This window comes from Choloepus didactylus, chromosome 7 (assembly GCF_015220235.1).
Source record: "Choloepus didactylus isolate mChoDid1 chromosome 7, mChoDid1.pri, whole genome shotgun sequence".
Taxonomy (NCBI): domain Eukaryota; kingdom Metazoa; phylum Chordata; class Mammalia; order Pilosa; family Megalonychidae; genus Choloepus; species Choloepus didactylus.
The window spans coordinates 111,604,365-111,626,247 of record NC_051313.1 but is presented as its reverse complement, the minus strand read 5'-3'; the positions used below and the strand labels follow the sequence as shown (position 1 = coordinate 111,626,247).

Sequence of the window (21,883 nt, the reverse complement as noted above, 5' to 3'; positions counted from 1 at the left end):
CTTGCCAGAGGCTGGAAATCACAGAATGAGGCCCATCAGAGCCCTGTCTCGGTGCCAAGTCTTGCTCCCAGGGAGCTGGATGCACAGAGAAGTGGGGAATGGGAGGTCTCTACAGTCTCGACTTTTTGTCCTAATCAGAGACGGATCTCACCCCCAGCAGCCTCTCAGAGAGCACGTGGAATGGAGATAGCACTTCAGATCAGATGTGGGGTCTGCAGACCCGGCTTGATTCCTAGGCTCACGCTGAACATCTTTCTGAGCCTCAAATGTCCTCATCCGTGGAAGAGGGGAGATGATCATATTTAGGTGGTGAGGGTTCGAGATAAATCCTGAATGTGGTAAGTGCTCAATAAATGATAATTACAACTTTATTATGTGAGAGTCACTGTATTTAGAGCACAGCACTCTGATTTAATGGGTAGGACAAGACTCGAGCCAGTAGGATACATTGAGTTGAACTGTATGAAACTGATGTTTTTGTAGGTTAAAAATAATTGAATATTGACAATTTCATATAATTCAACCTAATAATATAGGGGTTGGCAAAATTTTTCTGTAAAGGGCTGGATAGTAAATATCTTCAGCTTTGTGGGCCATATGGTTGTGCAAAAGCAGCCACAGACAGTACTAAAAAGAATGGGTGTGGCTGTATTCCAAAAGAACTGTTTACACAGGCCAATCTCTGTAATAATTTGTGTAATTCATATATAGAAAATTTACATACATCTATACATTCAGCATTCAGGTAACTTCATAATGATAACAATAGCTTACCCACAGGGCTATTAAGAGTGTTTACTATTCTAGGGTCTGTTGAAAGTGCTTTATAAATACGAACTAATTTAATCCTCCTGACAACTCTATGAAGTATGTGCTATGATTATGTCCCCATTTTATGGATGAGAAAACTGAGACACAGAGACTCTAAGTACCTTGTCCCAGGTCACATAGTCAGAGATGATGACAATCAGACAGAACCTGGTTTGTAAGCAGGTACTTGTGGGGTAGAGTTGGGCGTAGGTAACTCAGACAGCTTCAGGGAAGGAGCTGGTGTGGGGAGGGTTGTGAGGGGCTGAGTCTTTTTGCTGCCCACAAAGTATGAAGGGAGGTCTTCTCCAGAGGCTTGGGGTGGGAGCCCGTGTGGTGAAGGTGGACCAATAGCCTGCACGGTGTAGCCTGGGATGGGAAAGTGTAGACTCTGCCCTGCGTAGCCAGGCCTCGGGTAAGCCGGCCCTGGGGCCATTTCCTAGGTGACCCTGCAGTGGTCCCTTAGCACACGGGGAGGAGCCTCGGCTGTGGAGCAGGAAATTGTTTACATTCCTCATGTTCTCTGCAGCAGCTCTGGGAAGCTCTGGGCCCCATTCCCAGACATGAGCCCCAGGGGACCTGGTGGGGAGGAGGAGCAAAGGAGCGTGCTCCCCAGGAGGCCTGCAGCTCTGTTGTCAAACCAGGGTACTTGCAGATCCTGTCAGTTCCCTTTGCCTGTTCATTTACCCATGTAGAGATAACGCCATTGATCAGGACTCTGGCCTCACACATGCCTTTGCTTATGCTGTTCCCCTTCTCTGAATGCCTTTTCCTTTTTTAATTCCTTCATCTCTTTCTGGACTGGCTCAATGTCACCTCTTCCTGGAAGCCTTCCCTGACTTCTCCATCACACCTCCCCCCGACCCCCACCCCAGGCTGGACCAGTGCTGCCCGAACACCTTTCTCTCTGTCACTTCTGTGTTGTCACAGCCTTGTCTCACCTTTCTCCCCAACCAGATGGTGACCTCCTCAAGGAAGGGGACCATGCGTTGTTCACTCCTGTGTTCTCACCGGCCAGTTCTCTGTCCAGCACGTGACCTAGAAGCCTGATTGAAAACATGAGGATTAGAGTGGGGTGCCTCTGCCCTCAAAACCAAGCCCTTCACTTAGAGGACATGATCTTTGGGCAACTTGCCTGACCTGTGGGAGGCTTAATGTAATCATCAGTAGGAAGGACAGTGATACCTGCTCACAGGAATATGGGGAGGGGGGGGATTGAATGAGATAATGCACAAAATCCTCAGCTCAGTGCTGACTCCTAGTAGGCATCTGGGAAGTGGCCAAGGAGAGACATGCATGTCTCTGCCCTATTACCCCAGAGTATGGAGGTGGCAAAGGGAGTAGGGGAGGGCACTTTCAATACCCAAAAGCCAGCGCATTGACCACAACAGCTAAAGAAGGGGCTTGGGAATCAGCTTTGATTCTGTGCCAAGAGCACTGGATTTGGAGTCAGAGTACGTAGTTATGTGCCCAGCCCTGTCCCTTACAGCTGGGTGTCATGGATCAAGTCATGTAATGGCTCCTAAAGCTTCAGTATCATCATCTGAAGAGTAATGTTAATAACTGCCACCTCACAAGGACATAGTGAGGCTGAAAGGAGATCTCAGAGCTGTGAAAACACCTGGACCAGTTCACAGGAAATGCTGAATCATGAGTTACTGAATTTGCTTCTGCAGAGAACTTGAGAAAGCTCTGAGCAGTTTCGGCTTCGGACAGTCCTTAGAAATGTGCTCTATGGCTTAGTGGTTTACAGCTTCAGAGTCAGAGAGACCTGGGTTTGAATCCCAGCTATGATCCAAACTAGCCGTATGACCTTAGACAAGTTATTTAACATCTCTGAATCATAGTCTCTAGTGTTTTCTTGTGTTTTTGTTTTGTTTTGTTTTTACTTGTCTAAAATGGAGACACTTATTTCAGAGAACTGTTGTGGAATAAAATATAGATAAAGCCCAGTGTCTGACACAGCAAAGTCTCATGTAGTGGTAGTATTCTACTTTTCCTTAAGACTTAGGAATAGACAATGATTTATATGGGGTTTTTTGGAGTCATAGTTAATGCAAAAGCTGGTTGTGGAGAAGTTAGGGGTCAGGGTTTGGAGCTTGAGGTTAGGATTTTCATCTTTACAGACCAAATGGGAGGAGGAGTGAAATTAAAAAAAAATAGGAAGTACTTCCTGGCTTGGGGCTGGAATGTGGGAGCCCTGCTCAGTACAGGCTGAAAAGTCCCTGGGGAAACCTTTGGGAATGGGATTGATCCAGGCAGCATGGCAGGGCCCTTGGAAGTCTGTAGTTGAACCCTCCCATTTCACAGAGAGAAAGCTAAGGCTCAGAGGACCAGCTTGGCGGTGCTCCCACCCACAGCAAGCTAGTGACACTCCTGAATTAAGTGTGTGTTTTCTCTACAATGTGGAGGTCTCTGACAGTAAGGAGATAAGATCTGGGGGGAGCCAGAGGGCAGAGGGAGACCCCTTTGAGGGAGGGGCCTCGCAGCCCTCACAGGAGATGTTGACCAAATGGTTGTGACCTGACAGTTTGGTGTCTTAGGCCTGTTGGTCTGTGTTTAGGGACAGACAGTCCGGAGGAGAGCTTGTCACACAGGGAGAAGGGAGAGGGCTGAATGGGAGGGGCAAGGAGACAGGGCACGGAGGGCATGGATAGCCTTGGGGGAGGTTATCTAGGGAGAGAAAGGCATGTGTGTGTTGGGGGGGATTGGGATCCACACAGTGTCCTTTTATCTTTGCTTCCTATTTTCACATATTGCTTCCCAGTTCTCCTCCAAGGTGGGAAAATCCATTGCTTTTCTTTCTAAAGGGCTTTCGCAGATATGAAATGCTGTGCTCCGCCCTTTCATACTCCCTGCCCAGGGTCAGTGACGAGGCTTTACCCTTCCAACTAGAGACAGCTCAGAGCCCATGGAAAAGCCCAGCTTCTTTGGTCTAGATTTCCCAGATACCGAAGGCAAAGCTAGGGGCCTTTTAAAATCTGGGCAAATCACCAGAACTCCAGGTATCCCCCTGGAGAAGGGCAGATGGTTGCAGGCTCTGAGCAGGGCAGGTCTCTTCTTGCTGGTGATGATAATGAAACCACAATAGCAGTGTTGGCCTTCATTTAGTGTGTACCCAATTGGCTTCATGCATTTTACTTATAGTACTTCATTTTCTCCTCACTGAAATCCAATGAGGAAGATGCTCTTATTATCTCAGTGTCACAGACGAGGAAGCTGAGGCTCACCCAGCTGGGGAGGCAGAGCCAGGCGTCAAGTCCCAGTCCGTCTGATTTCAAAGCCTCTGCAGCTCTCTCTTTGCCACCAGGAAGCTGGAGTGAATAGAGCAAATGTGGGTGAGGAATCAGGGTGATGGAAGATGAGGAACCTCCTGCAGATGGAGAATGGGCTGCCTTTGGGATCGCTGTAAGAGGCTTAGAAGGAATCTTCGAGACTGGAGCTATTTCTAAACTAAGCTGTAGAGATTGGTCTTCTCTAGCAGAGGGAGGTTGTTGGGAGCTTGGGGCGAGATAGGAAAAAAGACCCATCGGCACGGGATGATGAGCTCTGGTGGGGATGTGACTAGACCACAGCTGGCACCTAGAGTCTTGGATTTTAATCCCTGCTCTTCCCTAGTTGAATGACCTAGGATAAGATATTTCCTTGGATCCTCAATATTCTGAGCTCTGCACTGAGGCTATATGACTTTTGAGGCTCCTTCCTGCTGAAAGCCTGTGGTTTTGGTTTTTCTAAGGGCTACAGGAACAGACTTCAGAAGGGTTTTTGGAAGAGGGATGTCCTCAGGAGCATAAACATACTCGGGAACTGTCAAGCAGGCAGCCCCTTAAAAGGCAAATATGCAACACTCCCCTGGGTACTGAGGCCCCTCTCTGTGGGGAGGATACTTCCTGTTTGCATGGTTTGTGTCCACTTCTTCCCTGGCCTGGGCACTGACCAATCAGGGATCGGAGCAGTCACAGCTATAAGCAGCTGGTCTAGGACCGAGTCAGTGGGCACCAGCTGACTTGCCCCTACCCCTGGTTCCTCCTGATAAAGCCTGGATTAGGAGCTGACCAACAAGGACCAAAGAAGAATAAGAAGAGACTGGAGGAGGGAGAAGTCGGGGAGGTGATTCACAGGAGCTCCCAGACATCAGCCCATCCCTCCCTCGAGTTCCATCATGTTCTCAACCCAGCCTCCCACAGCCTCTTGGAGTTCCCCAGGCTGCCCTAAACATAGGCTATCCCGGGTGTACTTGTCACAAACTTTATAAAGAAAGATAAAACGGAGCTGGAAAAAAAGCTCTAGAATCACAGTTAAAATGGATCATGGCTTATGTGTGAGGCCAGATTAGGTTATTAGCTAGAGTGATAGGGTTTAAGAAATAAAGCAGTGTTTTCCAGAAGTTACCTTGGGTTTGCTAGGAGTAAGATATGCCAAATCTATCTTGTATTCTTTTTTTAAATTAATAGACTTTAGTTTTTTAGAGCAGTTTGGGGTTTATAGAAAAATTGAACAGAAAGTACAGAGAATTCCCATAACGCCCCCTCGACACACACACATGCACACAGTTTCTCCTAATTTTAACATCTCACATTAGTGTGGTACCCTATATCATATCATAATTTTCATTGGGTTTGTTATAATTGAGGAACCAATGTTGATAATTATTATCAATTAAAGTCCATAGTTTGCATTAGGGTTCATTCGCTGTGTTATATAGTTCTGTGGGTTTTGACAAATGCATAATGTCATGTGTCCACCATGACACCATCTCTGTGCTAAAAATACCCCATGCTCTACCTATTCATCCTTCCCACCCCTCATCCCCCCAAACTCCTGGCAATCTTTTAACTGTCTCTATAATTTTGTCTTTTCCAGGGTGTCGTATAGTTGGAATCATACAGTATGTCATCTTTAAAGCTGCCTTCCTTTACTTAGCATTTACTGAAAGACGTTGTGGTTGCTTCTAAGTTTTAGTCATTATGAATACAGTTGCTATAAGCATTCGTGTGTAGATTTTTATGTGACTATAAGTTTTCAACTTATTTGGGTAAATACCAAGGAGCATGATTGCTGAATTGTATGTTAAGACGGTGTTTAGCTTTGTAAGTACCTGCCAGACTGTCTTGCAAAATGGCTATAATATTTTGTCCTCACCAACAACTAATGAGAATTCTTCTTACTTCACATCTTCACAAGCATTTGGTGTTGTGAGTGTTTTGGATTTTAGCCATTCTGATTGGTGTGTAGTGGTATCTCTTTGTTTTAATTTGTAATTCCCTAATGACATGTGATATTAAGCAGCTTTTAATGTGCCTATTTTCCATGTGTATATCTTCTTCAGTGAGATGTCTGTTGTGATCTTTCGCCTGCTTTTTAATTGGGTTGTTCGTTTCTTATTGTTGAGTTTTAAAAGTTCTTAGTATGTTTTGCATACAAGTCTTTATCAGATATGTATTTTGAAAATATTTTCTCCCAGTTTGTGATTTGTCTTTTCTTTCTGTTAATAGGGTCTTTTGTAGAGCAGAAGATTTTCATTTTAATGAAGTACAACATTGATTTTTTTTCTTTCATGGACTGTGCTTTTGGGGATGTATCAAAAACCCACTGTCAAACCCAGAGTTACCTAGATCACTCTCATGTTATCTTTCAGGAGTTATATAATTTTGCATTTTACCTTTAGGTGTATGATCCATTTTGAGTTAGGTTTTGTGAAAGGTATAAGGTCAATGTTTAGATTCATAATTTTACATGTGTATGTCCAGTTATTTTAGAATCATTTGTTGAAAAGACAGTCCTTTCTTCATTGACTTGCCTTTGCTCCCTTATCAAGTATCAGTCAACAATACTTGTCTTGATTTGTTTGGGGGCTATCCATACTATTGATTGATTTGTCTATTCTTTCACCAATACCTGATTACTGTAGATTTATAGGATGTCTTGAAATTGGGTAGTGTTACTCCTCCAATTTGTTCTCTGTTGGCTATTCTGGGTCTTTTGCCTTTGCATATAAATGTTAGATTCAGTTTGTCAATACCAATAAAATAACTTGCTGGTATTTTGATTGGGATTGTGTTGAATTCATAGATAAAATTGGGAAGAACTGACACCTTAACCATATTGAGTCTTCCTATCCATGAACATGGAATATCTTTCCATTTATTTAGATCTTTTTTGGTTTCTTTCATCAGAGTTTTGTAATATCATCATATAAATCTTGTACATATTTTGTTAGATTTATACTTAAGTATTTCATTTTTTTGGTGCTGATGTAAATGGTGTTGTGTTTTTAATTTCAAATTCCAATGTCCATTGCCAGCAATTGACTTTTGTATATTAATCTTGTATCATGCAACCTTGCTATAATCATTTAGTAGTTTTGCTGATTCTTTGGGATTTTCCACATGAACAATCATGTTGTCTGTGAACAGTGACAGTTTTATTTCTTCCTTCCCAATTTCTCACTTTTTATTTAATTTTCTTGACTTATTGCATCAGCTATTATTATAACTAGTTGAATAGGAATGGTGAGAGAGGACACTTTGTTCCTGATTTAGAGGGAACACTTCTAGTTTCTCTCCATTAAGTATGCCATAGAATTTTTTTTGGTAGATGTTATTGAGTTGAGGAGGTTTCTCTCTATTCTTAGTTTGCTGAGAGTTTTTATCATGAATGGATGTTGGATTGTGTCAAAGGCTATTCTGCATCTATTGATATGACCATATGATGTTTCTTCTATAGCCTGTTGTGATGGATTGCATTAACTTATATTTTATTAAAGAAGTTGTAGATTTACAGAAAAATCATGTATAAAATAGAGAGTTCCAATAATCAACTTCTTGCATAGGCATAATGTATGCCTTTATGACAGTTGATGAAAGAACATTTATATAATTTATATATTTAAAATTTATAAATATATATAAATAAACATTTACACAATTGTACTATTAACTATAGTCAGTGGTTTATATTAGACTTCACTGTGCTTTCTTTTTTTAAAATAATTTATTTTGGTAATATATATATGGCCTAAAATTTCCCACTTTAACCACATTGAAAGATATAATTGAGTGCTGTTAATTATGTTCGCCACCATCCATACCAAAACTTTTCCATCAACCCAAGCAGAAATTCTTGGCATTAACTTCCCATTCCCTATCAGTGAGATTATACCGTATTTTTCCCTTTGTTTCTGGCTTATTTCACTCAACATGATGTCTTCAAGGTTCATCTATGTTGTAGCATGAATCAGGACTTCATTCCTTTTTATGGCTGAATAATATTCCATTGCATGTATACCACATTTTGTTTATCCATTCATCCATTCATGGACACTTGGGTTGCTTACATCTTTTGGCAACTGTGAATAATGCCACCATGAACATTAGGGTGCAAATATCAATTCGAGATCTTTCAAATCCTTGAGGTATATACCTAGAAGTGGGATTACTGGGTCATATGGTAATTCTATTCTTCACTTTCTGAGGAACCGCCAAACTGTCTTCCACAGCAGCTGCACTGTTTTACATTCCCACCAGCAAAGAATCAGTATTCCCATTTCTCCACATCCTCTCCAACACCTGTAATTTTCCATTTTTTATTGGTTTAAAGCCATTCTAGTGGGTATGAAATGGTATCTCATTGTGGTTTTGGTTTGCATTTCTCTTATAGATAATGATGTTGAGCATCTTTTCATGTGCTTTTTGCCCATTTGTGTATCTTCTTTGGAGAAATGTCTGTTCAATTCTTTTGCCCATTTTTTAATTGTTTTTTTTTATTGTTGAGTTGTAGGATTTATTTATATATTCAGAATATTAAACCTTTATAAGATATGTGGTTTCCAAATATTTTCTCCCATTGTGTAGGCTGTCATTCAGTATCTTTACTAGTTACTGCTTTGTTGAGATATTCCATTTCTTCTTGAGTCAGGGTAGGTAGTTTTTGTGTTCTAGGAATTTGTCCATTTTATCCATATTATCTGATTTTTTGGTGTACAGTTGTTCATAGCATTCTCTTATAGTCCTTTTTATTTCTGTAGGGTTAGTAGTAATGTCTCCCTTTTCCTTTCTGATTTTAGTTATTTGCATCCTTTTTTTTTACTTTGTCATTCTAGCTAAAGATTTGTTGATTTTTATTCATCTTTTCAAAGAACCAACTTTTGGTTTTGCTGATTCTCTCTATTGTTTTTTTTGTCCCTATTTCATTAATCTCTGCTATAATCTTTATGTCGTCCTTTCTTCTTGCTTTGAGTTTAATTTGCTCTTATTTTGCTAAATCCTCCAGTTCTGAGGTTTGCTCTCTGATTTGAGATCTTTCCTTTTTTAATGTAAGGATTTGGAGCTATAAATTTCCCTCTCAGCACTGCCTTTGTTGAATCCCATAAGTTTTTTTTTTTAATTTTATTTATGAAAAACAAAACAAAACAATTTGCAGATAAAATAAAGCAAAGGAACAGGAAAAACAAATATCCTGATATAACTTAATTGATATAACTGATATAACGTCATTGCTTCCAATACGCTCCTACCATACCACAAAAAAAAGAAATTTAAAAACCATAGTCATTCTTGAACGTAAGTTTTTGTATTTTGTGTTTTCATTTTTATTCACCTCAAGATATTTCCTAATTTCACTTGTGATCTCTTCTGTGACCCATAGGTTAAGAGTTCTTTTAAAAATTTCCACATAATTGTGAATTTTCTATTTCTCCCTCTGTTATTGATTTCTAGCTTTGTTCTCTTGTGGTCAGAGAGGATACATGGTATGATTTCAATAATTTTGAATTTATTGAGACTTGTTTTGTGACTTGCCAAATGTTTTATCCTGGAGATCGATCCACATGCACTAAAGAATGTGTATTCTGTTGCTGTTGGGTGAAGTGTTCTTCTGTATATGGCTGTTAGGTCTAGCTGGTTTGGAGTATCATTCAAGTTTTTTATTTCCTTATTAATCTTCTGTCTAAATGGTCTATTTTTGAAAGTGATATATTGAAATCTCCTACTATTAATATGGAATCATCTGTTTCTCCCTTCAAATCTGTCATTATATTTTGGGACTCTGTTCTTAGGTACATATATATTTATATTATTATGTCTTTTTGTTGAATTGACCCCTTTTTTAGTTTGTAATGACTTACTTTCTCTGTCCTTTGTAACAGTTTCTGACTTAAAGTCTATTTTAGCTGATACTAATATATCTGTCACAGCTATCTTTTGGTTACTACTTGCATAACTTATTTTTTCATCCTTTCACTTTCAACCTACTTTCAACCTTCTCTCTATTGTTTTATTTTTCCCTATTTCATTAATCTCTCCTATAATCTTTATGTCCTCCTTTCTTCTTGCTTTGGGTTTAATTTGCTCTTATTAAACCCAAAGTGTCCTTGAAGTTAAGGTGAGTCTTTTGTAAACAGCATATGGTTGGGTCATGCTTTTTTAATCCATTCTGCCAGTTTCTGCCTTTTGACTGGAGAATTTAATACATTTTACGTTTAAAGTAGCTACTGATAATGCAGTATTTTCTTCTCCAATTTTGCCACTTTGCTGTTTTGTCTTTGAAAGTCTTATATCTTTTTGACCCTCAATTTTTCCATATATATATAAATATATAACCATTTATATATATAAGACTATATATAAAAAACACAATTTTGAGTCCCTTGCCATTACTTTCTGAATACATTATTCTTGTATTTTCTTGTGGTCACCATGGGGTTAAAATTTAATATGCTCAAGCTGTAGCAATCCTATTTGATTTGATACCAACTTAGGTCCAATAGAATATACATACATTGTTCCTAAACCCTTCAATTCCCCCACCTTTTTGTTGTACTTGTTATAATTTTTACCTTTGTACATTATATGTCCAAAACCATTAATTTATTGTTACTTTCTATTCATTGGTATTTTAGTACCTGTAAGAAGTAAGAAGTGGAGTTATACCAAAACTACAATATAATAGTACAGGCATTTATAATTATCCACATAGTTACCTTTATTGGAGTCTTTATTTCTTTATGCCACTTCGATCCACTGACTAGGTGTCCTTTCCTTTAATTTTGAAGATCCCTGTATATAGCTTTATTGTAGGTGAAGTCTAGTGTTAATGAACTCCCTCAACTTTTATCTATCTATGAATGTCTTAATCTAATTTTTGAAAAAAAGTCTTGCCAAATATAAAATTCTTTGTTGGCAATTGCTTTCTTTCAGTACTTTAAATATTCGGTACCACCTTGCCTTCTTGGACTTAACTCATTGCTTTTCTCTTGCTGATTTCAGAACTCTGACTTTGTCCTTAGCATTAGACAATTTGGTTACTATGAGTCTGGGTTCTCTTTGAAATACCCTGTTTGGGGTTCGTTGGGATTCTTAAATGTGCATATTCATATTGGAAGTTTTCAGCCATTATTTATTTGACTAATCCTTCTGTCCCTTTCTCTCTCTCTTCTCTTACTGAGTGGGACTCCCTTAATGCATATATTAGTTTGCTTGATGGTGTCTCACAGGTCTCTTAGGCTCTGCTCATTCTTTTTTATTCTTTTTCCTTTCTGCTCCTCAGCCTAAATCATTTCAGTTGTCTTGCCTTCAAGATCATTGGTCCTTTTTTCTGACACCCCCAATCTGCTGTGGAAGCCGTCTAGGGAATTTTTCATGTCAGTTATTGTGTTCTTCACCTCCATTATTTCTGTTTGGTTGCTATTGAGAATCTGAAAGTGATTCCCATATTGTTCATTCATTGTTTTCCTCATATCCATTAGTTCTTTCTCCTTGTTCCCCTTTATCTCCTTGAGCATATTGAGGATTCTTTTTTTTTTTTAAAGTCTCTGGTAAGTCCAATATCTGATTCTCTTCATTTCTGGATTTTTATCTTATTCCTTTGGATGGGCTGTCATTTCCTATTTCTTTGCTTGTCTGGTACTGGTTAGTTGCACACTGTACATTTTAATATATTAAAGTGCTAACTCTGGAATATAGTCCCAGAGCTGTCTGTGCCTTATGCTTATATCTGGTTTGTGATATGACAGATATTCTTTGAATGTTGGGAGCTAATCAAAACAAACAAACCAAAGCAAAAGAGTACCTTTCACTGTCTTTGCAAATTGACTATATTTTGGATGGTGGTTTCCTTCAGAGCTTAGCCCTCCTATGTGGAAAATCAGCCCAAGTCAAAAGTGGAGTGCAGGATCCTCTTGGTATTATCTGAGCCTGTGTAGAGCATTGGATCCTACTTCTCTTCCTTGCTTCCTTGGCTTGTGCTTATTAGAAGTCTTAGGAATTCCCTGTTTATAGTTTACAGGAGTATGAATGAACACCCCTTCTACTCCATTTAAAATAGACTTTCATCCCCTCCTGGGTGTTCTCTTGAGTGACTTAATGCTGGTAGTCCTATGTCCCAGGCTACTTCAACTTAATTGTTTCTCACACTGTCCCAGCTGTGTGCCAGCCACTTTTCCACCCTCAGGGCAAACTCTGGGAGGGTTAGCCAGAGACAGATTCCCCCAACTGAGTCTCTGATAGATTGGCACTGACATATATGCCACTCTGCTCTCTCTGGAACAGGGTCAGGGACCCACAATGGGAGTGCAAGTTGGCTTCACTCTGCATTGTGGAGGGTGTGGGGGAGGGGTTAGCAAGAGTCCTAGGAGCTTCTTCTATGGCTTTTGAAGCTGTGTTTTCTTGACTCAGCACTTGCCCAATTAATGCTGCCCTTTGACTGTTTTCTGTAGTTGTGAGGAAGGTTACTGTCCTTAAGATTTCTCTGCTGCCTTTGCCCAAGGGGTGTTGGAAAAATGGCCAACCTCAGAACAGGCCCCCAGTGATCTGAAATAGCCGATCAATGGCAGTGATCAATGATCAGACCACACACACCCCCGGAGTCTGGAGGACTAGGTCTTTATGTCCTGCCCTGGCACCAGCTAGCTGTACCAAGAGACTGAGCTCCAGTCCCCACTGCTGCCCACCATGAGGCTGGGGGAAGGCAGACAGTAACCACTGCAGGAAGGGTGAAATTCACTGGTATTTATCTCAATTTACCAGCCTTTTCTTCCTGGGCCTCCCTGGATGCTGTACAATGTTCTCCCAGACTCCAGAGTTCCAAAATAGTTGATTCAGACAGTTCCCGGCAGTTCAGTAGTTGTTTTGGTGGAGTGATTGATTCCTGGAGTGTCCTACTTTGCCATTTTCCCAAAATCCTCTCCTAATTGATGTTTTTTTAAATGTTGAACCAGATTTACCTATCTAGGATAAATCTCAGTTGGTCATGTTGCCTAATTCTTTTTATGCATTCTTGGATTCAATTTGTTAATGTTCTGTTGAGGATTGTTGCATCTGCGTCATGAGAGCTGTTGGTCTATAGTTTTCTTTTTTTGTATGCCTTTTTTTGGTTTTGGTATTTGGGTAATTTTGGCCCCATAGAATGAGCTAGGAAATATTCCCTCTGCGTCTATTTTTTGGAACAGATTGTGGAGAATTGGTATCATTTCTTAAATGTCTGGTGTAATTCACCAGTGGAATCATCTAGGCCTGGTGCTTTCTGTTTCGGACAGTGTTCTTTTTTATATAAGGTTCTCGAGTTTGGTTCAAGGCAATGCCTTAGGTTAGCCATGTCTTGAGTTCCATGGGCTCTAGGATTAGTCTTGTACAGTATCTTTTTAAAAAGAAGGACTAGATAAGAGCATGGTTACATGGATTCAGAGCTGGTTGAAGGAGTGTCCCTTGAGACTGCTGATAAATAGTTCTCTGGCATTCCAAGAGGGGGTTGCTGTGTTATGGAGGTTCATCTTTGTCCTTGTTGTGGTCAACGTTTTTAGCGATGATGTGGAGGCATTCTGATCTTCCTGTCAAAGACCAGATCTGGGAGTAACAACTAAAAATCAAGACTCAAAAAATCCTTACTCCAAACCAATGACATAACATTCAACAGGGATAGAGGCAGAATCCTCTGTTTATGTCCAAACAGTCAAGGTGTATGAGCATGGGATGAGGAGAATCTGTTTGGGCAGCTGTTTGGTGTGTGAGCTAAAGTCCTCTACCAAACTACCTGGGTTGCTTAAAACCAGTGTTCAAGGATGGGTCAGCCCTTTTGGGAGGCCTGTGTCCTGACAGCTGGACTTAATTTAATCTATCTAGTGACTATGTGGCTTCAGTGATGGGGCCAGTATTCTCAAACTATTCAGCTTTGAACTAGACCCTCCCAGTGTCAAGTCACAGATTTAACCCCTTCTTTTCCAATGACCACCCAGCCTTTGGCTGTCCTACAGCTCATGTCTCTGGCCAGAGCACTGTCTTCTGTTATGAGCTGGTATGGTAATCAGATTTTAACAAATTTCCTTCAATACATTGGCTGCCATTCCAGTGATCAACTCTAATTTTTTGTCCAGAGTTCAGTCTAATGACTCCCTTGGGTGACACTCTGAGGGCAATCAGCCCCCTTTTCCTAGATGGATGGGTAAACCAGTGCCCTGTTTGTTATTTTACACTTACCCAAACAAGTCTGGGTACAATTGACTGTGCAGAAAACAGGTAAGTCTCTGAAGGTTTCAGTCCTTTACTCCTCTAGAGGCCCCCACTCCTGGAGCCAGGCGATATAAGCAGTCTGGTGTCTCCTTTGTCAGCCTTCTTCACCCCTTCCCTCCACACTGGTTGATGCCTTTCAGTTGAATTTCTCTGGATCCTGAAAGGATTAAGTGAGTAAGTGAGCTCTGCCCTGGACAGGGAACAGGATTCCCATCCACACAGTGATGGGGAGGGTAAGATGGGCTCCAACTCTGACTACCTGGAATTCACAGTCTGTGATTTGCCCCTCCCTGGAGGCAAAGAGGGAGAATCTAGAAGTGTCTGTGGCAAGAGACAACGGGAGGGTATGGTGGGTCTCTTGTTAATGCCTCTAGGCTGAAGGAGATGGAGGGAACAGAAGAAACTGAACTGTGGGAGAAAGGAGGCTTCCTTGTATATTGGTTGAGGGCTCCTGCCAGTCTGGGGGGCAACGTGGTTATGACGGCAGAGGGACTGCTGCCCTCACCTGTCTAGCTGCCAAGCCTGACCACTCTGTGCTTCCTGTTCTCAGGCCCAGATCACCATGAGGACCTAGGGCGCCTGGCTGCTGACCCTTCTGGCCTTCCGTGACCATGGCCCCCCGCAAGAGGAGCCGCCATGGCCTGGGCTTCCTGTGTTGCTTTGGGGGCAGCGATCTCCCCGAGATCAATCTCCGGGACAGCCACCCTCTGCAGTACATGGAATTCTCCAGCCCCATCCCGAACCCTGAGGAGCTGAATGTCCGCTTCGCAGAGCTGGTGGTCAGTAAGGGGACAGGGGAGGGAGGGTGTTGACAATGGGGAGGAGGGTGGATGGGTCAAGCAGAGCAGGACCGAGGAGAGACACCCAGGTGCTAGGATCTCCATCTCTTGAAACACTGCTTGGGGCTGAGGTAGGTGCCCCAGACTGTGAGAGAGAAGCAAAGCCACACACTGGGGGTGCAAACCATAAAAATTTATCTTTAAAAGAATGGACCTATCACCCATATCCTCATGGTGCAGTAGTTAGGCCACCATAGAAAGAGGCAGATCTACTTGGCTTTTGTGAAATAAGAAAGTGAGGATCCTCAAATCAGAACACTTGGCAACTTTATCTCTTCTGCTTTCTGGAATTTCCCTGGAATCTTTCATCCCAGAGGCAGAAAGAAGGGACAGAGTGGGATTCTGAAGGCACACCCTGAGCACCTCTGGGCAGAGGTGGTTAGACAGAAGTATGGAGGTGGATATGCGTGTATCACACCTGGGACCTGGTTCAGGTCCAGGATGATTATATCCTGGGTCTAGCTACGGTGAGGTGGCAGATCTGTGGTCTATGCGGGTACCAGCTCTACCTAACTTTCAGAGATGCCTATCCAGACAAGACATTGCTACATCTTTGATACTTCATACTCTGACCAGCAAGAGACAGAACAGGAGAAAATCACAACTCCTCGTCTTGGAGGTCTGATGTTGGAGACAGGCCTCCACACAAAGGAAGTTCCCAGGCCAAGAATTCTGGACCCATACCCAGGTTTCAGGCCTGAAAACTGGTATAAAACAATAAGCACAAGTTCATCTACAGTTAGCTCTTAGTCTTTGATTCCTGTAGAGGGTTTGCAGACCATCCAGTAGAGCAACAGTGCCATGTGGTTTGGAATGTGGCTTCACACTTGAGAAACCACTATAAGATGAAACAGCCACCAAAAGATAAACCATGCAAGTTGTGTGAAAAAGTTGTCCTGCTTCCTCATTGCCTCCCGCTCAGGAAAAGTTATTGCTGTCTTGATTTATCCATTGCCTTAGGATAGGAGAGAAATGAAGTGTGTAATAGTGTAGAATAACATTCAAGCCTGATCGGTGTTAGTCAGGGACATTTTCTTGAATAGAGCGCATGAGTTTTGACAAAAGACATGACAAGAGCTGCTCTTTGGGCCTTTTAGTCAACAAATATTTCTTGAGCATCTTTAGTGGGCAAGGCTCCTTGCAAAACAATTTGTCAAAAGCAAGGATGAATCAGAAACGTCTTGCCAGCAAGGAGGCTAGTGTCAGAGATCAATCAAACAAGTGAAAAATATTTCTCAAGACACTGCTGTGTGCTGGCCCCTGTGGGGATGCGGATTTGGAGATGAACAGTCAGACATGGTCTCTGCCGCCAAGAACCTGAAGTCTAGCAGGGCCACTGATCTTGAAGGTAATAAGTGTGGTGAGTGTGAGGAAAGTGAACCTTCAAGGGGACTGTGCTTTATTCTGCACTGGGGAGAGAGTTGGCTTTCCTGATGCAGTGACATTGCCATGAAACCTGAAGGCAGAGTAAGGGTTAGAGAGGTGAATAGGGGTATGGAATAATGGCAGGGGGTCCCCTGTAGACGAAACATCAGAAAAGATCTGGGTCCTTTTAGGGGACTCAGTGGAAACCAGAATAATTAAGGATTTTGGATTTAATCATAAGGGTGATTGGAAGCCACTGGAAGCTTTAAGCAGGGATTTGAGGTGTCCAGTCCACTTTTTGAAAAGACCATTCAGGGTACCCTGTTGAAGAAGGTGCTAGTGGGCTGTCTGTGAAATCCAGCCTTGGGAAAAAGGTGGCTTGGTTTAGAATGTTAGCAGTGAGGAGAGAGAGAAGCAGACATATTCTGCTATTTAGGAGGCAACATGATAGGACTTGCTGGGACTGTGAGTGAGTAGGTATAAAAGAAGACCTGGGTTTCTGACTTGAGGACTTGGGTAGATACTGGGGCTCTGTTTAGGACAGGAGATTCTGGAGAAGATTCGGATTTGGTGGGCTGGGTTCATGAGTTTAATTTACATAATCTCTCTATGCCTCAGTTTTCTCATCTGTAAAATGGGCTGTTGTAAATTTTAAATAAGTAAATAAGCATTAAGCACAGCACAGGCACATAGTAATACTATGGAAGCATATGAGGTACCTGAGGGGCATCAAAGTAGAGAGGTGGGTCTGAAGGTCTGGAGCTCAGGAAACGAGCAGGATAAGAGTCTGGGATAATAGCTGAGTCCCTGGGAATGGGTGAGTAGGTATAAAAGAAGACCTGAGTTTCTGACTTGAGTCAGAAGTGAGAAGGCTTCATCTGGGGAGAAGCAGCACCAGGAGGAGAGAAAAGGACCCAGGATGGTGCCCCATGCACTTCAGCATGTAAAGGTGGTATAGAAGGGAGCTCAGCGGGGAACACAGAGTGAAGCAGGAGGAATTCTTGGAGAGTGTGGTTGTTGAAGAAACCAGGGAAGAGGGATTCAATGAGGAGTGAGTGGCCAAAAAAAGACATGTGCTGCCTGGGCTGAGCAAAATTGCTGAGATTTGTCCATTTAGTGATTCAGTGATAAAAGACCACTGGCAAAGAAAGAGAAGTGCATAGACAACCAAAATATAACCATAAACTGCTATGGAATTCAGGCAGGGAGAGGTGGTTCTTACCTGGGAGGATCTAGGGAAGGCTTGCTGGGGGAAGGCAAAGTTGAACCATGGGAATTAGACCGTGGTGCATAGGGTGACTGTAGAACGAATGGCATCAGCAAAGGCACAAAGTAGAAAAGTTGCAGAGTTTGTGCTGGGAAGTGAATGATTCACATAGGTCTAAATATTCTTTTATTTCTGATTCTGACCATGGAAAGGAAATGCTTCAAGAAGCCTCAAGGAGGGTTCTGGGAATTTTGACTTAAGACATTTCTGGGATATAGAGGGATCAGGTCTAGGCAAGAACCTTTGTTTGGCATTAGATTTGCAGGAGTCTTTAATTCTAAGGGTAGGTAAGCTGTAGAACATTATTTCAAATATTCTTTATGCTATCCCATATGGCATCCATTATCCCCATGGGGCTACTGGGTGCAGAAATGTGGTCCGAACTGAGATGAATTGTAAGTCTAAAAATACATGCTGGATTTTGAAGACTTATTTTGTAAAAAGGATGTAAAATATCTCGTTGATAATTTTTATATTAATTTCTTGTTTAAATTGTAATATTTGAAATATATTGGGTTAAAGTATATTAGTAAAATTAATTTTACCCATTTTTTTCTTTCATAATGTGACTAGAAAACTTTAAAAGAAATATGTGGCTCACATCATATTTCTATTAGACTGTTCCTATCTAGGTAAAGGAAAGTGTTAAATGTTCTCTTTGGAATAAAAAGTAAATGGAAAAGAGCATAGATTGAGATTTAATACCCTTATCTAGCTAGGTGCTTATACTTCCTTAGATATTGCTTTCACTGTTTCTCATTTTTGCAGATATAAGCATTTAATAATACCATACTTTGTTGTCTTAATGCGAGTTTTGCTTTTGATAAGAACAAAACCCTTTGTAGTTGATCTGAAAAGCAGTACTGTGTTCTCCATGGCCCATAAGCTCTTTCTGTAATGAGCCAGGACATTGCTCATGAAACACAGAAAAAGGAAGCATCAATAAGGGAACTTGGTAGGGGCCATCTAGCATAGCCAAGCCAGTACAGTCACCCCAAACCACCCACAGAGTTAGCCCAAACTTGATGACCTCAGTATCTTCCCAGTTTTCCTTGGAAAGCGTGGGCCAGCCTGGTGGAGCCTCGTGGCTCAGGCTGTGTACAGCCATGGCCTTGGTGGTTCTGCGGTCAGAGGGGGCTGCCTCCAGCGGACGGTGCCTCCCCTGACGCTCTCTGACCCCCCTACTCTGCTGAGCCCTTGTCCTCACCAGTTGTCCCTGGTCTGCTCTGGCACCCACTCAAAGGTTGTGGAAGCCAGAGAATTGTTGAGGGAGAGACTCGAAGGGTGGGGAAAATTGAAGGGTCAGGACAAGGATATGAGAGTGGGGCAGGACCTGATCTTTAGCCTGATGACTTCCTTTCTCAGAAATTGACCTATGGGGTTGACCGTCTTGGGCAGGATAAGGAAAGGAAGATAAGAAATGCTGGGCAAGAAGATAAGGGGCTAGCAAAGCAATACAGAAGAAGGGCAGGGATCAGGTGGACGTGGCGGAGGAGGGTGGATTTGCAGAGAAAAAGTAGGGGGCACGGTGCACAGGAAATAAGAGACGTACCGGTAGAAGCAGCACAGGTTTGCATTAGGGCAAGGGGATTGGGCTTGTGTTTCTAGTAGAAAAAGAATTGCACTGCCATATATTTGATGCTCTTTGGGTTGAAGGTAGTGAGGCTGAGAAATGGGTTGGGGGGAATTGTAATGCCCTATAGGGCTGAACGTTCTAATCTCACCTGTCTCTAGGTTTTAAACATTTTCCTTCTTGTTTGTGCAGGATGAATTGGATCTCACCGACAAAAACCGGGAGGCTGTGTTCGCACTGCCCCCGGAGAAGAAATGGCAGATCTACTGCAGCAAGAAGAAGGTGCCATCTCTGACCCCTTCTGCTGCCATCTCAGTCCACAGCACTGGGAAAACTCTTGTCTCCCTGCTTGCTCGTTCATTCAACAGATATTTATTGTGTGCCAGCACTGTTCTGGGTGTTGGAGGAAGAACAGTGAATGAAAGTGATGGAAAAGAAAGAATCCCTGCCCTTGTGGAACTTACACTCAGGAAAATAGGGTTCTGCTTTTCACAAACCCTTTAGGCAGGCTCCTGCTGAGTTTGGGAGTGGTACTTGTTAGAGAGGTAGGAAGATGAAAAGTCTGGACTCCCAGCTCATGTCTGTTCCCATGAATGGATGAAGGGCAAGCAGCCCTAGGCTATGCCTGGGAGCAGCTTTGTTATAAAAACTCAGTTGGCGGGGGGTGGGGTGGGGGTCCTCTTTTGGATCTTTGGGTCTCTGGGCTGTCTCAGGCCGGGACTCAGCAGGGCCACAAACACGAGTCACATGTCAGACCCCCCCCACTCTTTCATCCCTCTCCCTCTCTCATTCATTAACAGATGTTAGTAGTCCCCTGATTGTGATCCTCCCTAGAAAGGAGGGTGTTTGACTCCAGTCAGGGCTTAATTGGATTTTATCTCCTCCCCTCCTGCTTTCCCAGTGGCTGTGCTTTCTACACCTTTTCCTGTCTTTCTCTCTCTTTATGTCTCTTTTGTGCATCTCCTCCTCTCTCTGTCTCTTTCTCCCACCACCTTTCTATTTTAGTCTTTCTGTTTCTTCTGCTTTTCCTTGATCTCCCTTCTACCTTCCCATTTTTCAGACTTGGGTTTTGGTTGTTCCTTTGATCCCAGAATACAGGTATTTGGGGATTAGGACCTGGTTATTCCACCTGGGGTGGGTTTTGAGCTGTCTCTCCTTCATGCTCCCATTCTCATTCACAGATCTTCTCTTACTCTTCCTGGTCAGGTCATTTGGCCCATCCAGGGCTCCGTACTGAAGCAGACTGACCTTCAGCACTGGAGGATTGGGATCGTATACAATTTTAGACTTGGCAGGGACCTGAGAAGTGATCATGTCTAGTCCTGTATTCCAAGTATGGGGCAAGGAAGGCCTGCAAAGTCAAAGGACTCAAGCAGACACCCAGCCGCTATGGCAAGTGGCTGCACTGTCGCTATAAATCAGGTCCGCTAGGGAGGAAAGTACTGGAGTCTGACAACTTGTGACAAGGTCATGCACACATTATAAGCCATTGTCTAGTATAGTCAGTGTGCATTTATTAGGCACCTGCAGAATACCATGCACTGTGTCCAGGAATCTGGAGAAAAACAGGCCTTGAAAAAGCTCAAGTCATAAAAGAAAGGAAGGCAATAAGGAAGTAAGAAAGAAGGAAATGAGGAATGAAGGAAGGAAGGAAGCAAAGAGGGAAGAAAAATTCTGGGAATAATTAATCATATCTCATGATTCTCCACTTTCCAAACTGACTGTTGTGGTGGTCTTTTAAGTTGATCTCTTGTACAGCTAGAGTAAAAGGTTAACTAAAATGGTATCTCACTACCTTCCAAACCAAACGGTGTGTCATCTCCCCACAAATTTCATACCCCTCTGCCTTCCAACATGGCACTTCCTCTATCTGGAATACCCTCCCCACCTGTCTTAGCTTGAGTGACCCCTCAATCTTAAAAATAATGCAGCCCAGTTGGTTCGGACCAACCCCACCCCACTTGTGTCACAGACCTTCTGTGTTAGATGCCACCTGCTGATACAAAATATAAGCAAAGCTTTTATTAGATTCAGTAGACGTAAAATTAGATTTTATTAAATATGATTAGAACAAATACAATATAAGGGAAAAGAAGATACATATTTTTAATTGTACATGTTGCTTATTGAAGTTGTATATACTGGCATAGTTTCTGCTGATGTCATTGTCCGGTCGTGAAATTAAATGTTCATTATCCCCAATTTACCAAGGAAGAAATGGAAGCCTGGGGAGATTTTGCAACTTCCCTGAAGTCCCCACATCTGGGTTACTTTCCTTAACACTGAATGAAGCTTAGGATCACAGGCAACAGGCCTGTCTTGCTGGTCGGTTCCTAACTAACTTCTTCTTGTTGCAGGAGCAGGAAGATCCCAACAAGCTGGCCACGAGCTGGCCTGACTACTACATTGACCGCATCAACTCCATGGCTGCGGTGAGCTGCCCCCCCTCCCCTGCCCCACCCGGAAAGGCTGAGGGAGAGCGTGACCCTGGAGATGTGGTCCGGTCCCACTTCTCATCTCTCCCTGTACC

General features: G+C 42.5%; 1 protein-coding gene across 4 annotated transcripts in view; it reads left to right on the top strand.

Moving 5' to 3' along the window:
• The window catches only part of DAAM2 (dishevelled associated activator of morphogenesis 2), a 116,477-nt gene that overhangs the window by 55,230 nt on the left and 39,364 nt on the right, over positions 1–21,883 (top strand). For 2 of the 4 annotated variants that reach the window (XM_037842870.1, XM_037842872.1), the window contains exons 2-4: positions 14,860–15,088; positions 19,546–19,635; positions 21,711–21,785. In XM_037842870.1, coding sequence (XP_037698798.1) covers positions 14,921–15,088; positions 19,546–19,635; positions 21,711–21,785 — 333 coding nt within the window. In that variant the 5' untranslated portion in view covers positions 14,860–14,920. Of the gene's footprint in view, positions 1–14,859; positions 15,089–19,545; positions 19,636–21,710; positions 21,786–21,883 lie in introns of those variants that run through there. The other 2 variants (XM_037842871.1, XM_037842873.1) reach the window with 1 other exon arrangement.